Raw genomic sequence first — 22,318 nt, forward strand, 5'->3', positions numbered from 1 at the left:
ATTTGTGCTGCCCATTACATTATAAACTACAGGAGAGGGCAAATTCTTCAGCAGGATAGCGCTTCTTTTCATACTTCAGCCTCCATCAAAGTTCCTAAAAGTAAAGAAGGTCAAGGTGCTCTAGGATTGGCCATCCCAGTCACCAGATATGAACATTATTGAGTATGTCTGGGGTAAGATGAAGGAGGAGGCATTGAAGATGACTTTAATAATAAGTTATTTGAGTCATTGCGGAGATGCATGTATGCAGCCCTCCAAGCTCATGGTAGTAATACACAATATTCATTCTCTTTCAACTGCACCATGACTTTATATTCTATACTGTACATTATTTCTGTTAAGTAACAAGACTTTTGCTTAAGCAAAGTCAGACCTTACTGTCCTGATTAAATAATTAAAAATCAAGGCATGATCATATTATAATTTGGTAAAATAAGCGTAATCTAGAGGCCTTTGCCTTTCATAAAAGCCACTCCTGATACCAAATGATCAACTTAAGTTAGTAAGTATGTAATTGTTCCTAAAACTTGAATAGGTGACAAACTTTTTTCAGGTAGTGTAGGGTTTATTTGAGTTAAAATATTAAAAACCTTCAAGGATTTAAGATGCTGATGACCATTAAACTAGCCAAGACTCTAGTCTTCCGAGAAGAGTTCATTATATTTTTCTAATAAAGTCTCAGTCTAGCGAATGTCTATGATCTCTTCAAAGACTGTTGACTGACATTCTAATGCTGAATACTGAACATAAAAACGGCAAGCGAGATGCTAGTTTTGATCTAATGAAATGCTATTCATGCATTTTTAAGTATAGCTTAAGTGTCCAAACAAAATTGGGAGTCACTGTGTATCTGCTGCATTACAAAATCCGTCTGACAGCTATGAGAAAACTGATGGATTTTGGGATTCTTGTGGCATACGGACTACGTGATTGGATTTGGAGGGGACTCAAACCGGAGCTCAGGCTCACTGCTTTTGCTTTGAAACCGAGATGTTGACTGGCAGCTTGACATGCTGTTGTCACAATAGGACTGATTTTATCGGTGTGGTGCTAGAACCGAAATTCCCCTAGGAAAAAAAAAATGCTGCTGATCTTACACTGATTTGCTGAGGCAAAACTACTGTACCTGGCAGTCTGTGGAATGCTGTGAAGTTTATCATTCACATGATCAGGTGTATGACAGCAGTGTGTTTATTGATATGTCCAACTCTGCTTACAGAGGAATGTGAACGTTGGTTATGGGAACGTTTTAAAAAGTAGAGCAGAGTTGATTACATTTTATTTTAAAGTGACACTTTTTCAGCTTCTCTGCACAACAGGACTTATACTATATAACTTCTGCTATATGAAATATTATTAGCAATCAGTTCTCAAGCTTGAATGGAAGTAACGAATGCAGCACTAAACATAATGTGGGGAAAAGATATATTGCAATATATTGACCTAATGCAAATACAAAAAACGATGTTGGTGAATAAATGAAAGCGTGTCACTTGCAGTTGGTTTAAAAAAGAAAAATAAAAAATAAATAAAATAAAATAAAATAAAATAAAATAAAATAAAATAAAATAAAATAAAATAAAATAAAATAAAATAAAATAAAATAAAATAAAATAAAATAAAATAAAATAAAATAAAAATAAAATAAAAATAAAATAATAATGTTTTAACTTAATTATAATTGTTTTCCCTGAGGGATTTTTGTAATAATAATAATAATAATAATAATAATAATAATAATAATAATAATAATAATAATAATAACAATAATAATAATAATAATAATATTTTTTAAATCTAATTTAATTATTTACCCAGATGGATATTTGTAATATTAATTATTATTATTATTATTATTATTATTATTATTATTATTATTATTATTATTATTATTATTAATAATATTGAATGTTTCAATTAAATTAAGTTGCATACATTTTTTTTATTTTGTATTATTTTTGTATTATTTGTATATTATTTTATATTTGTATTATTTAATAATAATAACAATAATAATAATAATAATAATAATAATAATAATAATAATAATAATAATAATAATAATAACAATAATAATAATAATAATAATAATAATAATAATAATAATAATAATAATAATAATAATAATGATAATAATAATAATAATAATAATAATAATAATAATAATAATAATGATGAGGATGATGATGATGATGATGATGATGATGATGTTTTAAGTTATTATTATTATTTTTTCCAACATGGATATTTGTATTGTTATTAATTATTATTATTATTATTATTATTATTATTATTATTATTATTATTATTATTATTAATAATAATAATAAGTATTATTATTATTATTATTATTATTATTATTATTATTGTTTAAATTAAATCAAATTAAAATTTCAAATTAAAATAATAATAATAATAATATTAATAATAATAATAATAATAATAATAATAATAATAATAATAATAATAATAATAATAATAATAATAATAATAATAATAATAATAATAATAATAATGTTTTTAGTTAATTTATTATTATAATTATAATAATAATAATCTGGGGTATTTTATTTTTAAAAATAAAATAAAATATAATAAAGCTACACAATAGCACATACAAAAAATAAGTATAAATTCTAAATAAAATTTTCAAATATATATTTTAACTTATTTATTTTATTTACTTTAACAGCATACTATGGTGAGCAATTTCTTTGCTAATGGCTTAATGGTGCAATTTGATGTCTTCCTTTAACAGCAAAAGGAAAAGATCCAAATGTCAAATTTAATACATTATAACTGTCAGACTGAAAAACAAAAACAAGACAAGCTGGCCAATCAAGTTGCAGCAACTGGCTTGAGCAATCATGTTAAACGATGTTTTTTTCTCTACATAAACTCCACGTTTCGTTCATTCAGAAACAAGCCAGCAAAGCACAGACTCTTTTAAATACAAACCAGAAGTTCAGAGAGAGTCGGAAATAGCAACAGAAAGAACAAAAACCTTCATCCGAAATGCAATAATCCTCATGCTGTTTCAACCCTGTATGTCTTTCCTGACTGTGGAAGGCTAAAGTATTTTTCCATTCACATATACAGTTGAGGTCAGAATTATTAGCCCTCCTGAATTATTAACCTCCTGTATATTTATTCCCTCAATTTCTGTTTAAAGGAGAGAAGATTTTTTCAGCACATTTCTAAACATGATAGTTTTAATAACTCATTTCTAATAACTGATTTATTTTATCTTTGCCACGATGACAGTAAATAATATTTTAATAGATGTTTTTCAAGATACTAGTATTCACTTAAAGGCTAAAAACATTTTAAAGAAAGCTTTAACCACTGACTTCAATAGAAGAAAAACAATTACTATGGAAGTCAATGGTTGCAGTACATTACTAAAAATATCTTCTTTGTATTCAACAGAAGAAAGACTTAAATAGGTTTGAAACAAGTGAAGAGCGAATAAATGAGGACAGAATTTTCAAAAAAAAAAAAAGAAATGAATCTTAGGTGTGAGGAGGGCATTTGATGCTGAGAGGAGCTGTCTGTGTCATCATCATAAGTTCATGTCTACCTCACGCTTCCCACTGTGAAAAGGCCGATGGCATGTACAGTACAGCACTCTTTACGCACCATCACTCCACTGCTGTGTAGACCAGCAGTCATAGACCCTGACGCTCAATTCCACAACTCTCTGTTTGCCTCTCGCCTCTGGCGTCTGAGTCATTCATAGTGTGTACATTTTCATATCACTGTCATGCTGTATATATCTTCAAATACTGCAAAAGACACTGATACAGATATTACAATTTCTCAAGGAAGCGTGAGCAGATTTTCAGGTCCACATACCTTTTGGTCACAGATCTGTATATCTATACAAAATATTAATGTATTTGTTCACTCATTTATTTACTTATTATTATAAGTATACATTTATATATATATATATATATATATATATATATATATATATATATATATATATATATATATATATATATATATATATATATATATATATATATATATATATATACAGATCTGTATATCTATACAAAATATTTATATATTTGTTCATTCCCTTATTATTATTATTACAAGTATATATATATATATATATATATATATATATATATATATATATATATATATATATATATATATATATATATATATATATATATATATATATATATTTAGATATAACTAAATTTAGATATAATTAAAATAAATGTTAATTTTCAGTAGATAAAATATCAATAGAAAGAAAGGTAGCACAAAAAAAAAATATATATATATATATAAACACACACACACACACACACACACGCACACACACACACACACACACTACCTTTCTTTCTACTAATATTTTATCTACTGAAAATTAACATTTATTTTCACCTTTGTGCATTCATGCATTTTTTTCATTTATTCATGCATTGTTGTTGTTATTTTGTTCCCTGAAGTTTGACTTTCCATTCATTCATTAATTCATTAATTCATTCATTCATTCGTTGTTTGTTTATTCCCGTTGTTCTTCTTCTTCTTATTATTATTATAATAATAATAATTATTATTATTATTATTACTAGTAGTAGTAGTACATAATATTTTACATTTAATGTCACCCGAGTATCCAGGCATTCAATCATATAAATTTAATATCATTTCCTTCTCATTTTTGCTTTCTTGTTTTTGTTTCCTTGTTTTTTTTTCTTCAAATTTTCTTTTGTTTCCTTCTTGTTTTTTTTTCTTATTTTGTTTGATTTCCCTCTCGTTTTTGTTTTTTCTCATTTTGTTTTGTTTCCTTCCCATTTTATTTAGTTTCCTTCTTGTTTTGCTTGGTTTTGTTTAGCTTCCTCCTCGTTTTTTTCCTCACATTTTGTTTCCTTGTAGTTTTGTTTTGTTTGCTTCTCGTTTAGCTTGGTTTCGTTTCCTTCTCATATTTTTTTCCTCACATTTTGTTTCCTTCTAATTTTGTTTTGTTTCCTTCTCATTTTGTTTTGTTTTATTTCCTTCTCATATTTTTTTCCTCACATTTTGTTTCCTTCTCATTTTGTTTTGTTTCATTTCCTTCTCATATTTTTTTCCTCACATTTTGTTTCCTTCTAGTTTTGTTTTGTTTCCTTCTCATTTTGTTTTGTTTCATTTCCTTCTCCTATTTTTTCCTCACATTTTGTTTCTTTTTTAATTTTGTTTTGTTTACTTCTCCTTTGGTTCCCCTAATGTTTTGTTTCCTTCGCGTTTTGTTTTTTCATTTCCTTCTCGTATTTTCCCTCCGATTTTGTTTCTGTTTTATTTTGTTTACTTCTCCATTTGTTTCCCTCATGTTTTGTTTTCCTTTGTTTTGTTTCTTTCTCATATTTTTCCCTCACATTTTGTTTCTTTCTTATTTTGTTTTGTTTACTTCTTTTGTTTCCCTCATGTTTTGTTTCCCTCTCATTATGTTTCCTCCTTGGTTGTTTTCATTCCTTGTTTTATTTCTTTGTTTCGTTCTAGTTTTGCTTTGTTTCCTTCTCATTTGGTTTAGTTTCCTTCTCGTATTTTCCCCCTTACATTTGTTTCCTTTTGGTTTTGCTTTGTTTTGTTCCCTTCTCATTTTGTTTCCCTCAAGTTTTATTTATTTCTCGTTTTCCTTCCCGTTTTGTCTCATTTTGTCTTGTCTCGTCTTGTTTGCAGATTTCAGACAAGATATTTAAATTGCTTGATTTTCCAGATGTTAGGTTGTTTGCTATTTTTTTCCGCTGTTTAATTACAACAACCACAATACATTTATTTCATCCTTCATTTATTCACAGCAATACCAACAGTAAATTCAGTTATTTACCTTGATCACCAGGTCGAAATGTTGATACTTCTCTCTGCTGATGGCTTTCAGGAGCTGCAGTTCAGCGGTGCTCCGATTCATCCAAAAAAACTCACCATACGTTTCAGGTTTCCCTAAAAAAACAGAAAGTCAAGTGATGAGACATAACATTTATTCTATTGAAGCGTATTCATATTCACAGCCATTCTTCAAGCAGAAAGATGGAATAAAAATCATTAATGCACTAGTCATCTATAAACAGCCACACACACACACACACTTATATACACACAATGTGGAGTGCTTTGTTGATAGTTAAAATCTATCATTATTACATTTTCTGAAACTTCAGGCATTGATTTATGAGTTTATTTAGGAATTTATTCATGAAATTTAACTATTATTATTATTTATTTATTTATCATTTATTCATTCATTCATTCATTCATTCATTCATTCATTCATTCATTCATTCATTCATTCATTCATTCATCCATCCATCCATCCATTCCTTCATCCATTGTTTTATTTGCGTATTCATATTTGAAGTCATTCTGCAAACTGAAAGATGGAATAAAATCCTTAATGCACTTGCTGTCTATAAATAGCCACACACACACACGTATACACACAACGTGGAGTGCTTTGTTGATAGTTAAAAGCATGCGGCTGCTGTCATATTGAACCAGCGCGGCTGTGGCCTACAATATGTTCTGACAGATCCCTGACTGGAGGTCTAACCACTCCGGCAGTGCACTTTAGTTCCTGACTCAGGTCGCGAACAGTGTGGGTCCCGAACCCGCTGCTCTGCTACCAGGTTTCATCTCAAAGCACAGCGGGTGGTCGCACCTTGCCCGCGGCACAAATGCATTTGACTTTCTGCTTGGAGTCCCCTGGAAAAGCAGTGTTTTCCTCCAGGACGAGGCCTTGAGAGCTGGTAGATAGATGCTGCTTTATGGAGAGAACGGTTAGAACCTGATGGAGACTTACCTATAAGGATAGAGTACAGGATTCCTGGGCGGTCTGACGGAGGCTGGATGTTTCTGTCTTGATCCACAGCTTGGATGGGGGGAGTCACGTTAACAGGGTTAACTCGGCTCTGGATAAAAAAAGAAAGAAAAAGACATAAAATAGCAGGCAGGTATAAATAATAAAAGCATGAATAAAAGCGGTTTTAAATAATAAAAAAAAAAAACATTTTAAGGTCCATATTATTAGCCCCCTTAAGCTATATATTTATATATATATATATATATATTTAAAAAAAACATCATTATTAGAAATGAGTTATTTTATATATATATATATATATATATATATATATATATATATATATATATATATATATAATTTTTTTTTTTTTTTTTTTTTTTTTTTTAATCTATGTTACTTTGTAGGTTTTAATAAAAATATTATGGGGGTGCATTTATGTGTATATTTAAAAAAAAAGAATAAAATATTATTTTGTTGTTATTGTTCATTTATTCATAATTTTGTTTATTTGTGTATTCATATCCACAGCCATATATATAAAATATATATAGTAATAAAGTGTGTTATTTGTGTAGGTTTTAAATTTTTTATTGATAGTTTTTTTTTGATAATAATTGATAAAAATTTACTTTTATTATTAATAAAATATTTGTAAACAAAATAAAATTGAATAGATATGTAAATATTTCATTAATATTTTTCTACGTATTAGTATGTTTTATGATTGTGTTCAAATCATAGTCCCAAAAAATACATCAACATAATTTATTACTACATATTAATATTAATATACATATAATAATACAAATTATATATATATATATATATATATATATATATATATATATACACATACATACATATACATATACATATATAATATAATATATATATATATATATATATATATATATATATATATATATATATATATATATATATATATATATATATATATATATATATATATTCACAATTTCACTGATCTTCAGTGCTTATTTAAATTAAAATAAGAATATAACAATAATAATAAAATAATTAAATAACATATTTATTAATTATTTACCTAAAAAAATAATTAAATACTAAATTTAACAAATAGATTACTTTAAATAAATAATGAAATAATTAACCCTACTTAAAAAAATTGTCCCACATCTTGGATTGAATAATATATTGACACAACATTATAAATATTATAAAAATTATAACCTATGGATAAAAGGCCAACCAGGTGGTTACGATGCCTGTTAAAGGTTTAATATGTATTTTAAGTCTACTTTACATGCTCATCACAGAATAGTTGTAACTATATTGCATGCTTAAGTATGTATATATATGTATATATATATATGTGTGTGTACATGTGTATACAGTATATTAATTTATGCGTGTATGTTTGTATATACATGTATGTATGATTGTTCTGTTTTTACACATTTTATTTATCTTTCCATTTTTGGTATAGAACTGGAATGTCAAGTTTGTCACCATTATTTTTTTAATCCCTCACAAGTCCAAAGACATGCACTATAGAAAAATTGGGTAGACTAAATTGTCCGTAGTGTATGTGTGTGAATGAGTGTGTATGGATGTTTCCCAGTGATGGGTTGCAGCTAAAAGGGCATCCGCTGCGTAAAACATATGTTGGATAAGTTGGAGGTTCATTCCGCTGTGGCGACCCCAGATTAATAAAGGGACTAAGCCAAAAAGAAAATGAATGAATGAATGAAATTTACAATAATAATAAGATTACTGCAAAAAATACATATTCAAATTTACAAATTAAAACTAGAAAATAAAGTACTTTACACTGTAAAAAAGTCGTGATTGCCTTAAATTTTTAAGCTGAATCAAATTAACCTTATGAGTCTATGCAACTTAAATTAGCTTAAAACAGCTTTTGTAACTCATAAAATTAAGTTAGAACATGATCCACTTAGTATAATAATTTACAATGACCTAAAACATATGCTGTCAGAACTAATTGATCATATAATTTTTACAGTGTTCATACTACCAACATAACAGTGCCAGATACGAAACAACAGAAACAAATGTGCTTTTAGCACCATCATGTTACGCCTTTTACAGCATCTGCACCTTACATAGAACAACAGAAGACAAGCAGATGGCGAGGGGAGACCCGCATCACATACATTTATAAAACAACAAAACACCAACACAACGATCGCACGTGAGAAGGAAGCTCCATCAAACATTCCCATTGCTGCATATGAGCTGCAGATGTTTGTCCACAAAACTCAGGGCCACATTTCCACATTTCATTTATGAGCTCCGGAGACCCGCTTATACGTTTGCTGAGCCTGAGGGATGAGTAAATTTCCCTCAACATCTCTCTCTCTCTGCCATAATATCAGCAGTCAGTAAATATGCTCATCTATAATTTAAGCCGCCTCTGGAAAATGACAGTGGCACAGTGAGTGGCATGGATGAACCCTGAGATGCCCGGGTAAAAATGAAGCCGGTCGATAAATAAATAAATAAATAAATAAATAAATAAATAAATAAATAAATAAATAAATAAATAAATAAAAAAATAAATAAATAAATAAGCGATCTGCAAGTCAGCGGAGAGCAGGGAGAATCTAATCCTCAGGATAGCTGGGACAAAAACCCCGTCCCGGGAAGAGTATCCATTACACCAGGGGTGGGCGATTATTTTTCTTAAGGGTCCACATTAGAAAGTGGGGTGGTTTTTAGAGAGCCAGACCAATACAGTTACTACAAATCTGCCCCAAATATTATGTTTTCCAAAACAAATAAATAAGCATAAAAAACACTGAGACAATTAAACGCAGAGCCCATAATTCTCACTATTATATAAACATATTCATAAAAAACAAATCTTTCTTTCTTTTTATGAGGGTTACTTCATAACTGTCTAACAAATAAAATAAAATAAAATAAAATAAATATCAAAATAAATAAAATACATTTAAATAAAATAAAACAAAACAAAACAAAACAAAAAAAAACAAAATAAATAAAATACATTAAAACAAAACAAAACCAAATAAAATAAAATAAGATATAATAAATAAATAAATAACAAAATAAATAAAATACATTAAAATAAAATAAAATAAAATAAAATAAAATAAAATAAAATAAAATAAAATAAAATAAAATAAAATAAATAAAAATAAAATAAAATAAAATAAAATAAAATAAAATAAAATAAAATAAAATAAAATAAAATAGTTTCCTATTTGTGCACACAATATGGAAACATGACTGTGACCACACTTTGTTATAATGGTTTAAGCTTGTATGGGGTGCCATTATGGAAATCAAATGGCTTTATGTTGCCCATATCAAAAGCAGAGTTTAGTTATATAAACATATTCTTTAAAAAAATATTTATTTCTTTTTTATGAAGGATACATCAAATCTGCTTAACAAATAGAATAAAATAAAATAAAATAAAATAAAATAAAATAAAATAAAATAAAATAAAATAAAATAAATAAAATAAAATAAATAAAATAAAATAAAATAAAATTAAATTAAATTAAATTAAACAATTTTATCCTCATTATTTAAATCAGGACAGTGCTTTATTTTATATTTTAATACGTTATTAAATCACAGAACAGTGACTTAATAAAAGCATGTATCATCTTTCCTCTGTCTCTCATTAGGGTTACACCAAAACTGCAAACAATAAAATAAAATAAAATAAAATTTCCCCACAGTTTTCATTTGAGATAGAAGATAAAGACAGAACAGATGTAGCATACTGAGTCAGAATGATCTTAAGGTCTACAAGAAGAAAAAGAGCAAGCAAAGATTGAATTACCATGCTGCTAACATATATTTTATTAACATGTTATTAGCACAATTTTAGTATGGGTATATATTGTTAACATGACCCAAAATGTTGTTAGCATGCACTCAAATATCTAGAGACGCCTTTAACACGTAACATGTTGCTAGCTTGTTTATAACAGCACATTTATACGTAACATAGGCCCTATTGTTAGCCTGTACCATGTTGCTCGCACATATCTTACATGAATCCTATTGTTAGCTTGTTTACCATACAAATGACAAATTTATAGCATGTTTAGCATGTTGCTAACATATCCTGAACTTGTTGCAATGCCTTTCTAATGAGAGCTAGATAAAGCTTTGAAAGACTTAAACTGGTTGAGTGTAGGTTTATTATTCAAAAGAATTGTGTATTTTTTCCTATAGTTTTCATGCTGAGATACAAGATAAAGACAGGACAGATTTAGCCTACCCTGTCAGAATGATCTTAGGGTCTAAGAAGAAGAAAAAGAGCAAGCAAGATTTCAGTTTGTTTGTTGTTATTGTTTCTATATTGTGTTAACATGAATTAGCATGTTGCTAACATTCTATTAACATGTTATTAGCACAATTCTAGCATGGGTACACATTGTTAACATGACTTAAAATGTTGTTAGCATGCACTAACACATTGTTAACATGACTTTAACATGGGTAATATATTGTTAGCATGTAACTATCATATTAGTTTAAATATCTAGAGACACTGTTAGCACAGACTAACATGTTGCTAGCATGCTTATAACAGCACATTTACACATAATATAAGCCCTATATATAAGCACACATCTTATATGAATCCTTTTGTTAGTTTGTTTACCGAACAAATAACAAATTTATAGCATGTTTAGCATGTTGCTAACATATCCTGAGCTCGTTGCTATGCCTTGTTAGGGAGAGCTAAATAAATAAAGCTTTAAAAGACTCAAACTAGCTGGGTGTAGGTTTAATATTTAAAATAATTGTGTATTTTTCCCATAGTTTTCATGCTGAGTTAAAAGATAAAGACAGAACAGATTTAGCATACAACGTCAGAATGATCTTAAATGTCTAAGAAGAAGAAAAAGAGCAAGCAAGGATTGAATTACCATGTTGCTAACATATTTCATTAACTTGTTATTCTGCATAATTCTAGCATGGGTACACATTGTTAACATGACTTTAGCATGGGTGGTATATTGTTAGACTGTTACTATCATATTTTTTACATATCTAGACACAGTTAGCATGTATTAACATTTTGTTAGCATGTTATTAACAGAAATTGTACGTAACATAGGCCCTCCCTGCTGAAAAAATCATCTTAAACCAGCCTAGGCTGGTTGGCTGGTTTTAGCTGTTTGACCAGCCTGGTTTTAGAGGGGTTTTGGCCATTCCCAGGCTGGTTTCCAGCCATTTCCAGCCTGGTCTTAGCTGGTCAGGCTGGAAAATGACCAGCTAAAACCACCTTGAACAGCCTGGTTTAAGCTGGACATAGCTGGTTTTGGCTGGGCTCCCAGCCTGGTTAGGCTGGTTTTAGCTGGTTATCTTCCAGCCTGACCCTGCTGAAAAATCCAGCTTAAACCAGCCTAGGCTGGTTTGCCGGTTTTAGCTGGTCAACCAGGCTGGTTTTAGAGGGGTTTTGGCCATTTCCAGGCTGTTTTCCAGTCATTTCCAGCCTGGTCTTAGCTGGTCAGGCTAGAAAATGACCAGCTAAAACCAGCTTGACCAGCCAAAACCAGCTATGTCCAGCTTAAACCAGGCTGGTCACGCTGGTTTTAGCTGGTCATTTTCCAGCCTGACCAGCTAAGACCAGGCTGGAAATGGCTGGAAACCAGCCTGGAAATGGCCAAAACCCCTCTAAAACCAGGCTGGTCGACCAGATAAAACCAGCCAACCAGCCCAGGCTGGTTTAAGCTGGATTTTTCAGTAGGGGACTAGCTAAGACCAGGCTGAAAATAGCTGGAAACCAGCCTGGAAATGGCCAAAACCCCTCTAAAACCAGGCTGGTCAACCAGCTAAAACCAGCCAACCAGCCTAGACTGGTTTAAGCTGTTTTTTTTCAGCTGGGCTGTTGTTAGCACACAATGTTGCTAGCACACATCTCACATGAATCCCATTGTTAGTTTGTTTACTATACAAATAACCAATTTATATCATGTTTAGCATGTTGCTAACATGTCTCGAGCTCATTGCTATGCCTTGCTAGTGAGAGCTAAATAAATAAAGCTTTAAAAGACTTAAACTAGCTGGATGTAGGTTTATTATTCAAAGAATGATTAATCAAAGAACTGTGTATTTTTCCCATTGTTTTTATGCTGAGATATAAGATAAAGACAGAACAGATTTAGCATACAAAGTCAGAATGATCTAGGTCTAAGAAGAAAAAAAAGAGCAAGCAAGATTTCAGTTTGTTCGTTTGTTATTGTTTCTATATTGTGTTACTATAAATTACCATGTTGCTAACATATTTTATTAACATGTTATTAGCACAATATACTACCCATGCTAAAGTCATGTTAACAATGTGCTAGAATAGCATGGGTAGACATGTCCTGAGCTCACTGCTATGCCTTGCTAGTGAGAACTAAATAAATAAGGCTTTAAAAGACTTAAACTAGCTGGGTGAAGGTTTAATATTTAAAACAATTGTGTATTTTTTCCTCATAGTTTTCATACTGAGATAGTATATCTGTCCTGTCTTTATATTCTGAGTCAGAATGATCTTATGGTCTACCCGAGTTAGTCTAAGAAGTAGAAAAAGAGCAAGCAAGGATTTCAGTGTGTTGACTTTGCCAAGCTTGCATAATTAAAAATTAAATAACTTAAATATGAAAAGAAAACTGACTTAATGTTGTGACTCACATTTTGTCACCCTACACATTATATAACCTTATAGGCTTTAATCGAGGCACTGTAAATAAACTCCAAATACACTCACAGATGAACAAACACTCGACAAATGTCAAATCCAAAGAGAAAGATACGATCTCTGAGTTCATTTCTCATCTCAGCAGAAGTGAACATGCTTTCCATTCTGCGCAAAAGTGGACCTGGACACACAAACGCATGTATTCCTCCCAGACCTAATAAGCGGCAGCAGAAATCAGAATGGTTCAGATTTATTTCTCATGCTCGGCCTGTAATTCCCAACCCCTGCAATTACGAAGCCTCTGACAGTAGTAAATCACAAGCTTGTGGGGTCTTCGCTGAGTGTGATTACCCATAATACGCACGCAGTCATCCATTATGCACACCGACGCTGCATATGTATAGTCCTGGGAGAAAACACGCAAGGGAAAATGACTTATTTAAAGTAATATATTTGATATTACTTAAGCACGACATTGTAAGCTCACAATTCGTTTGAATTTGTCCTTGAAAAATACAAATAAATAAATAAATAACAACAAATAGGATGCATCACAGTGATCTTTGTTTCATAATCTATGTCAGTGTGTGTCCACATCAAGGTCAAATTAGCAACTAGCATTGTGAAGTAATTATAATGTTAATCTGTATTGTGTTAATCGATATAAATACTGCCGTTTACTACTGGTTCATGGTCAGATTGCTAATAATATTAACAGATACAACCTTTGATTTGATTTGATTCGAAGAAGAAGAGGAAGAAGAAGAAGAAGATAACAGCTGAAGTTAAGGACTGTTAACATAATGCTAGTTGTTTCTAGCATGAATAACATTGCTAGCATTTATGTTTTTGACACAATTCTACCATGAACTAGCATGTTGCTAACATATTTCTAAAGTGATTAAACATTGCTAACATGAATTACAATGATGATAATGTTTCTAACATGAATTAGCATCGTTAGCATGGAATAGCATGTTGCCACCACTTTTTTTCAAATGAAAGGTTTCTAATATTAACATATTGCCGACAGGAATAATTGTGATGCTAGCATGTCTTTGCAAGACTTTAGCAAGAATTGCCAAGTTAACATGAGTTGAATCATTGCTAACATGTTTCTAACACAATGTTGTTAGCATGAGCTAATATGTTGTTAACCTGGACATCTCCTATCATACAGTGAGAAGACATTTTTATCTCTTTAAGATGTTTATAATTTAGAATGTTCATTAAACAGACATTTAAAATATGCTCATCATATCTCTGTACATGATTTTCAGGGATATTTAATTTACTTCAAATTTAACGATTAATAGTTTTATAGTTTCTAGCATATTTCCAACTTGACTTAGCACTCTGCTAGCATCACTTAACATGCAGCTAGCATAGGTTTACCACGTTAGCATTTTGTTAGCACAAATTAAGGTTGCTAACGTATTTCTATCATGTTTAATATTTTGCTAGCATTTTACTAGTTTCACTCATTCATTTTCCCTAGACTTAGTCTTTGATTATCAGCGGAATGAACCGCCAACTACTCCGGCATATGTTTTATGCAGCACATGCCCTTCCAGCTGCAACCCAGTACTGGGAAATACCCATAAACTCTCACATTCACACACACACACTCATACACTATGGCCAATTTAGTTAATTCACCTATACACTGTAAAACCCAACAGTCAGCTTTATTAAATGAAAAGAGTGTAGTTTACTGAACATTTACTCAAAACTTACTGAAAGGTAATTCTACTCATTTGAAAAGAGTTTTGAACTCAGTGTTGAAGGTAATGATATAATTAAATACCTCATTACTTCAACTTAAATGGAGTAACTTTACAGTACTCATTTAGATTCTTTTTTTTAACTCAAATGGTTTGTAGCAATCGGTTTCCTCAAACGTTTTGAGTTGCCTTAACTTATTGGGTTTTACAGTACTCAGTTGGTTTGAGTTCTCTTCATTTATTGGGTTTCACTGTGCTCAAATTGCTTTGTTTAGTCAAATGGATTAAGTTCACAGTACTCATTAGGATTAGTTTTTGAACTTAAATGGTTTGTTGCAACCGGTTTCCTCAAACGGTTTGAGTTGCCTTAACTTATTGGGTTTTACAGAACTCAGTTGGTTTGAGTTCTCTTCATTTATTGGGTTTCACTGTGCTCAAATTGCTTTGTTTAGTCAAATGGATTAAGTTCACAGTACTCATTAGGATTAGCTTATGAACTTAAATGGTTTGTTGCAATCGGTTTCCCCAAACGGTTTGAGTTGCCTTAACTTATTGAGTTTTACAATACTCAGTTGGTTTGAGTTCTCTTCATTTATTGGGTTTCACTGTGCTCAAGTTGCTTTGTTTAGTCAAATGGATTAAGTTCACAGTACTCATTAGGATTAGCTTATGAACTTAAATGGTTTGTTGCAATCGGTTTCCTCAAATGGTTTGAGTTACCTTAACTTTTTAGGTTTTACTGGGTAGCGCATGTCTTTGGACTGTGGGGGAAACCGGAGCACCCAGAGGAAACCCACGCAAACACAGGGAGAACATGCAAACTCCACACAGAAATGCCAACTGGCCCAGCCGGGACTTGAACCAACGACCTTCTTGCTGTGAGGTGACAGTGCTAACCACTGAGCCACCTTGCCGCCCTTTTACTAGTTTATCATTCAGTATATTTTATTCAGTTTATCACATTTAGCAATGTTTGTAATTGATGGTAACTCTTAACAAAGACGATGCTAAACATTTTCAAAGCTTTTGTGGTCCATACGCATCTGAATTCATTCAAATAGTTGTTCTTAAAAAATATATATACCTGTATATAAATCTAAATTCTGATTGAATAGGCCCTGTGTGAATCTGGCCATTGTAAAGTGGAAATAAACACAAAACACAAAGTTATTATGTTGAATGGCAGCATAAAAAAGTTAAATAAAAAAAAAACTCACTGTTTTTGTGGAATAATTGTTTTTTTTTTTTGGGATATTTCTGCATTGTTTGACTTTCCTTCTCTCTCTCTCCCTCTTAACATTTAAAAAAAAAAAAAAAAATCAACAAACGGAACAGGGATTTGGTCCTGCTCACCATCTACAACACAATAGCCCTATTTTCAGCCATTTTTCCTGCCCAGGCAGAGGTTGACAACCGGTAATATTAGTGACTGACAGCGAAACAATAACCCGCAAAGTGAGCGCTTATGTCACATGTATGTCACAGGCAGCTAATTGTTGGCGGTGGTTCTGTTAATACAGCACTTTCCAGCTGAACACAATCTAAACATTCAGTCATGACCCGTGAAAATTGCAGGTAGTCACTTTGGTTAAAGAATGTGGTTGTCACTTGCTTTCATAACTCAACTTTACATGAGCAGCACCATATTTAGCTCTTCAAACACCACTCGCAGCTGTTGAGCGGTTATATGTGAATTTAGCCCAAGGCCTGTAATATACCCAAGTACGTGAATGCAAATAACTCTCAGCGGTGGCATCCTTCTCTTCTCATAGCAAATTATTATTACTTATTACTTATTATTATTATTATTATTATTATTATTATTAAGTGCATTGAAAATTGATTTATTAGATTTACTAAAATCTTTTAAGAAAAGTGGTTGCAAACATTTTATTTGGGTTAAATTAAAACAAACAATGTTGAACAATTAGGGTATCTTCCGTTATTCCATATCCGAAAAAAAAGGAAAATTAAGAAAACGGACGTTTTTCGGTTTTCTTCTGCTTACAAAAAAAAAAAAAACTAAATAAAAAAAAAAAAAAAAAGAGATTTTGGCTTAATTTTAGTTTTTTGGTTTAGGGTAGGAAAATGGATAAACGACTTTAAAATGCATTATGCACATGTAGGCGGTGCTGAAACGCTCGTGATGTCATCCTCAAAATAATGGTCTTCAGCGGATCAGTACCCAGGCTTTTAATTATTATTATTATTAGTATTTAATTTTATATATATATATATATATATATATATATATATATATATATATATATATATATATATATATATATATATATATATATATATCAACTACTTTTACATGTTCTATCATTTGATCAGTTAGCAGGCTTACATTCTTTGCATATGCATAAATTAACTAAAAACGTAAATAAGCAGTATTATTACACATTTGTCATCAAAATAAGGTCATAGTTTGCTGCCTAACGTCTTGCTGCTGTGCACCTGATGCTGAGCAAAGATAGTCATTTACGAGCAGAACCTGGTTTGTATAATAATAATAATAATACTAATAATACTAATAATACTAATAATACTACTACTAATAATAATAATAATAAAAATAATATAAAGAGACTAAGCCGAAAATAAAATGAATGAACGAACAATAATAATAATAATAATAATAATAATAATAATAATAATAATAATAATAATAATAATAATAATAATGTTCACTTAGAGTTTTTTTTATTGTTTTTTTTTAATAGGACCAGAATAAGACACATTGGGCCCTGGGGCTATAACAAAGGGTTCCATTTGTTTTTATTTTATTTCTTTCTATAAAATATATATAGGGCTTTTATTGTAACCCAGGCTTATTGCAACGTAGTCCCGAGGACGTTTCTGGAGGCCGCGAATTATGTAGCCGGAGGTACGTATGGCTGCATTTCATTTTTTAAGCGAACGCTGCGGGGCGGTATGACGCCGTTCCTTTTAGCGCTCGCCGGCTGACCGCTTACCTTCGTGTGGAGGGCTTTCCCGCCGCAACCAGTTTGTCCGGTTAGCTCGTCCTGTACGTCGGCGGACTGGAGACGCAGAGAGGAGCTGACAACGACGAGCGGGTTCGAGTCCAGAGAAGAGCAGTTCCAGAAATCAGGTAAGACTAAAACAGAATCCAAGAAATAAAGCGAAGAGGTTCATAACAGGGTGAGAATGTGGTAAAATCCGAAAATGTGGTAAAAAAATTTTTTTTTTTAAATCGGACGAGGGCTTTTCTTTTTCCGGACGGCTTTTGTAAATCGTTGGTTGGGCTTAGGGCAGTCACCCAGTCAATCATTAAGCCAGTCGGACAGACAGACGTTTGTTCCACAGCGGCCTCTGGTGGGTTCACGCGAGAACAGCGCGGGCGCAAACGGCACTCGCGGGAGACGTCTGAGAAGCCAAAAAGGCGCACACAGCGGCCTCTCGCGTATTCGCGAAAACCAAAAAAACCTCCCGGGACGTATTTCGCGGTCTCCAGAAACGATCTCGGGACTACGTTTTCAGAATGAGCCTGGGTTGTTTTATTTTGAGGGTGACATCTCGAGTTCAGATTTGACAAATCAGAGAACAAAAGGGGCATTCCAGCACTGCCTACATGGTTATAATGAATTTTAAAGTCAGTTAACCAGTTTCCTACCCTAAACCAAAAAACTAAAATTGAGCCAAAATCTCGTTTTTGTTGTTGTTGTTTTGTGAGCAAAAGAAAAACCGACAAATGGCCGTTTCCTTAGTTTTCCTTTTTTTGTTTGAAAAGGATATGGAATGGACAGAAGATACCCTGATTTTGAACATTACTAAATTTAATTTGTTTAAATTCAGCCCATATAAATTGTTTGCAACTACCTACCCTAAAATTATTTAGCAAATCCAAATTAATCATTTTGTCAGAGTGGTTCAGTATTACAGTCTTTCCTGATTGCTGGTTAAATAAACTAGAATCCACTTGGATCCGCTCAGTGTTTCACATCACTCTCCCAGCAGAGCAAAAGACACGTCTTGCAAATGTGTAAACCCCTTTCTCATTAGACTGACACATTTTCCCCACCCTTTTTCAAAACACAAACACATTCAAGTAGTCCAAACTCCATTGTTTTATCTATAGAAACCAAGTAGAAATCATCTATTCCTAACAATTAAAAACTACAGAGATCAGTATGAAATCACAGAAGCACCCATTTGACACTCCTTCACATACATCTTCAATGTCAATAGTGGCTGTGTCTTATATCCAAAAGACATGACTGTATTTTTGTTTTTTCTGTAATATTTACAGTATTTATACAGTATTTACAGTATAAGTACTGTACTTTTTACAATGTATATTGTGTCAAAGCAGCTTAACATGAGTTCTAGTAAATTGAAACAGTGTCAGTCCAGTTTTCAGAGTTGAAGTTCAGTTTAGTTCAGTACAGTGTAGTTTAATTCTCACTGCTGCAAGCCCAAACACTGTAGCTCCACAAGACCCACTAAAGAACAAATCAATCGGTGAGCAGCTCTACAAGTCCCAAACCAAGCAAGCCAGTGGCAACAGTGGCGATGAACAAACTTCACCAATTGACGAAAGTGAAGGGAAAAAACCTTGAGAAAAACCAGGCTCAGTTGGGCACGACCATTTCTCCTCTGGCCAAACTTGGGAATGTGGAGAACCAGCGGGTGTTTAGGCTGGCCCACGGGATCAATGCGAAGACTCGTCTGTCACTGGGGTCTTTCAGGAATCAGTCTTATTGATTCAATGAATGCAATCAAAGCATTTCTAATTTTGGATCCAATTCTTCACTTGTATACTTTTGAATGGAGAAAAGTTTAGCGATTAATATGATAAACGATGATCAATAAGCCCCACCTTCGAGAAAAGGAGCCAATCATTGATCACTATAGATTGAGGATTCTCTGGGGGAAAGGGCTCAGACCAGACATTAGTTTCTGCAGATTTTGTGTGATTCAAAAGTTTAGAAATGAAACTAAAGAGACAGTTGTTGTTGAATTTTATTGATGATTCCAAATATTAAATTTAATCGTACGCTTGGCAAGCAATTTTAGACAATTTGATGTTTCCCCAAACTAGCAGAATGCCTGAGCATAGTTCCTGAAAGGCGTTCCAAAGACGGCCGCCAAGTGAAATGACTTGCCTTAAAGCAGAGTTTCACAACTACGTTCATAGAGCACCACTATCTCTGCACAGTTTCCATGTTTTAACCAAAACGCACCTGATTCAGATCATTAGCTCATTAGCCTAGATTGAAAGACTTGCAATGGGTGTAACAGACAAAGGAGACATCCAAAACATGCAGTGTTGGTGGTCCTCCAGGAACATGGTTGAGAAACACTGCCTTAAAGGGACTTTAATTATATTCAGAACTGTCTTGAGTGTCTTTGCTTTCAAAGAGTGTCTTGCTCCTCCAAAATCCACCACACGTTCATTACATTTTGTCTTCTGATGTGCAAATAATTTATTCTAGAAAACAAGACACATGGTGGATTCTCCTACAGCAGGAAATTTCATTTAAATTTTTTATGTTTGGCACCAGTTTACTGGCAAGTGACTATTTTGTTCTCTTTGGTCCAATCCCAATTCTATTTTTGTACCCCTATCCTTTCCCCTTGGCCCTTCAAACAGAGTGTGAAGGCGAAGGGCTTCCAAATTTACCCCCTAAGAAATGGGACACCAGTAGTAGATGTAGTAGTAGTATCAGTGGTAGTAGTCGTTGTAATAGGTTCAGTAGTAGTACACATTGTAGGAGTAGTAGTGGTTGTGCATGTAGTAGAAGTAGTAATAGTTGTAGCATTAGAAACTCTCTGTAGTAGTAGTTGGTGTAGTATTTGGGATTTATTTTTATTATTATTATTTTTATTATTGTAGTGGTTGTTGTTAATGATTATTTCTGTTGTCCTTTCTTGCTTGTTTACTGTCATTATTACTATCATTATATCACAAGCATTGTTGTCACTCCTTATATAAGTTACTTGCTTCATTTATTGACTGTTATTGTTCCTTTTGTATGTACTCTGACCTGTTTACCATGTTACCTTTACATGCACACACGCGCACACACACACACTCACACACGCACACACAAACACACGCACCTGCTGGTACTTGATTGTATTGTTGTTGTTTTTTGTATTTTTGTTATTGTTTCATTTTCTTTGTATTTGCATTATCTCAAATTGTGTACCTTTTGTATATTCTAATAAAAAAAAAATAATAAAAAAAGAAATGAGACACCACTACAGCACCTGCACACGCCATCACGTCATCGTGATCTCTTGCTTCATATGAGACAGACGATCGTGACTGCTGTAGTTATTTCAGTTGTGTTATTTATTGGTATTTATCTTCAGGAAATCACTGAAGGCAACGATATGTTATCATAACGATCTAATGTGGCAATAAGATCATAACTGTACTGTGTATTTACACAGTGGCCATATTCATCCATGTAAACACACCAAAAACAACATTAACATTATACCAGACACTGAGAAAAGCCCATTCCCAGCCAATAAACTTACTGACAGGGTATTCAAGTGTCATCGAGTGTCAGAATGTTGTGGGACTGCTATACAGGAGTTATTATTAGGGATTATAGATAGGGAAATTTAGCTGTTTTTATTTTAGCGTTTTTTTTTTTAAAGCATGACGGTAAAACACAAGCGCGGTTATGAATGTATTAAAAGATGTGCTTGTTTGTTGTAAAAATTCATAATAATGACAAAAAAACAACTAATTTGTGGATCTCCTGACTTCTGGGTGCAGCTATGCAGCTGTTGTGGCTGGTGTATTCTGAGAAATTTTCTTACCCCTCGGTTTCAAGGGTGGTCCTGAAAAATCTCTCTTTCGAGGGCTATCTAGCCCTTCCCCTTAGCCCTACGCCTTCAAGCTAAAGAGAATTCGGACACCCTTACCTCTTCATGTAAACACGCAAAATTAGGTGTAGGGGGAAGGGGAAGGGGTAAGGGGTAGAATTGGGATTGGACCGTTCTGCCATTGGATAGAAACGGTGTGTTCTTTGCAAGCCTTTTATACAATATTGCAGTTTTATGCTTGATTGGCAGCTCTAGATGGAAACATAGCTGATGATATTTTGTTTTATTTTGAAC

General features: G+C 32.1%; 1 protein-coding gene across 1 annotated transcript in view; it reads right to left on the reverse strand.

Annotated features, from left to right (window-relative positions):
- Positions 1-22,318, reverse strand: part of pcdh15b (protocadherin-related 15b) — a 464,565-nt gene that overhangs the window by 288,048 nt on the left and 154,199 nt on the right. Inside the window, exons 10-11 of the mRNA XM_056468996.1 lie at positions 6,806-6,914; positions 5,837-5,949 (exon numbers count right to left, since the gene is read on the reverse strand). Coding sequence (XP_056324971.1) covers positions 5,837-5,949; positions 6,806-6,914 — 222 coding nt within the window. The remainder of the gene's footprint in view (positions 1-5,836; positions 5,950-6,805; positions 6,915-22,318) is intronic.

Source organism: Danio aesculapii, chromosome 12, assembly GCF_903798145.1.
Source record: "Danio aesculapii chromosome 12, fDanAes4.1, whole genome shotgun sequence".
In the NCBI taxonomy this organism is placed as follows: Eukaryota; Metazoa; Chordata; class Actinopteri; order Cypriniformes; family Danionidae; genus Danio; species Danio aesculapii.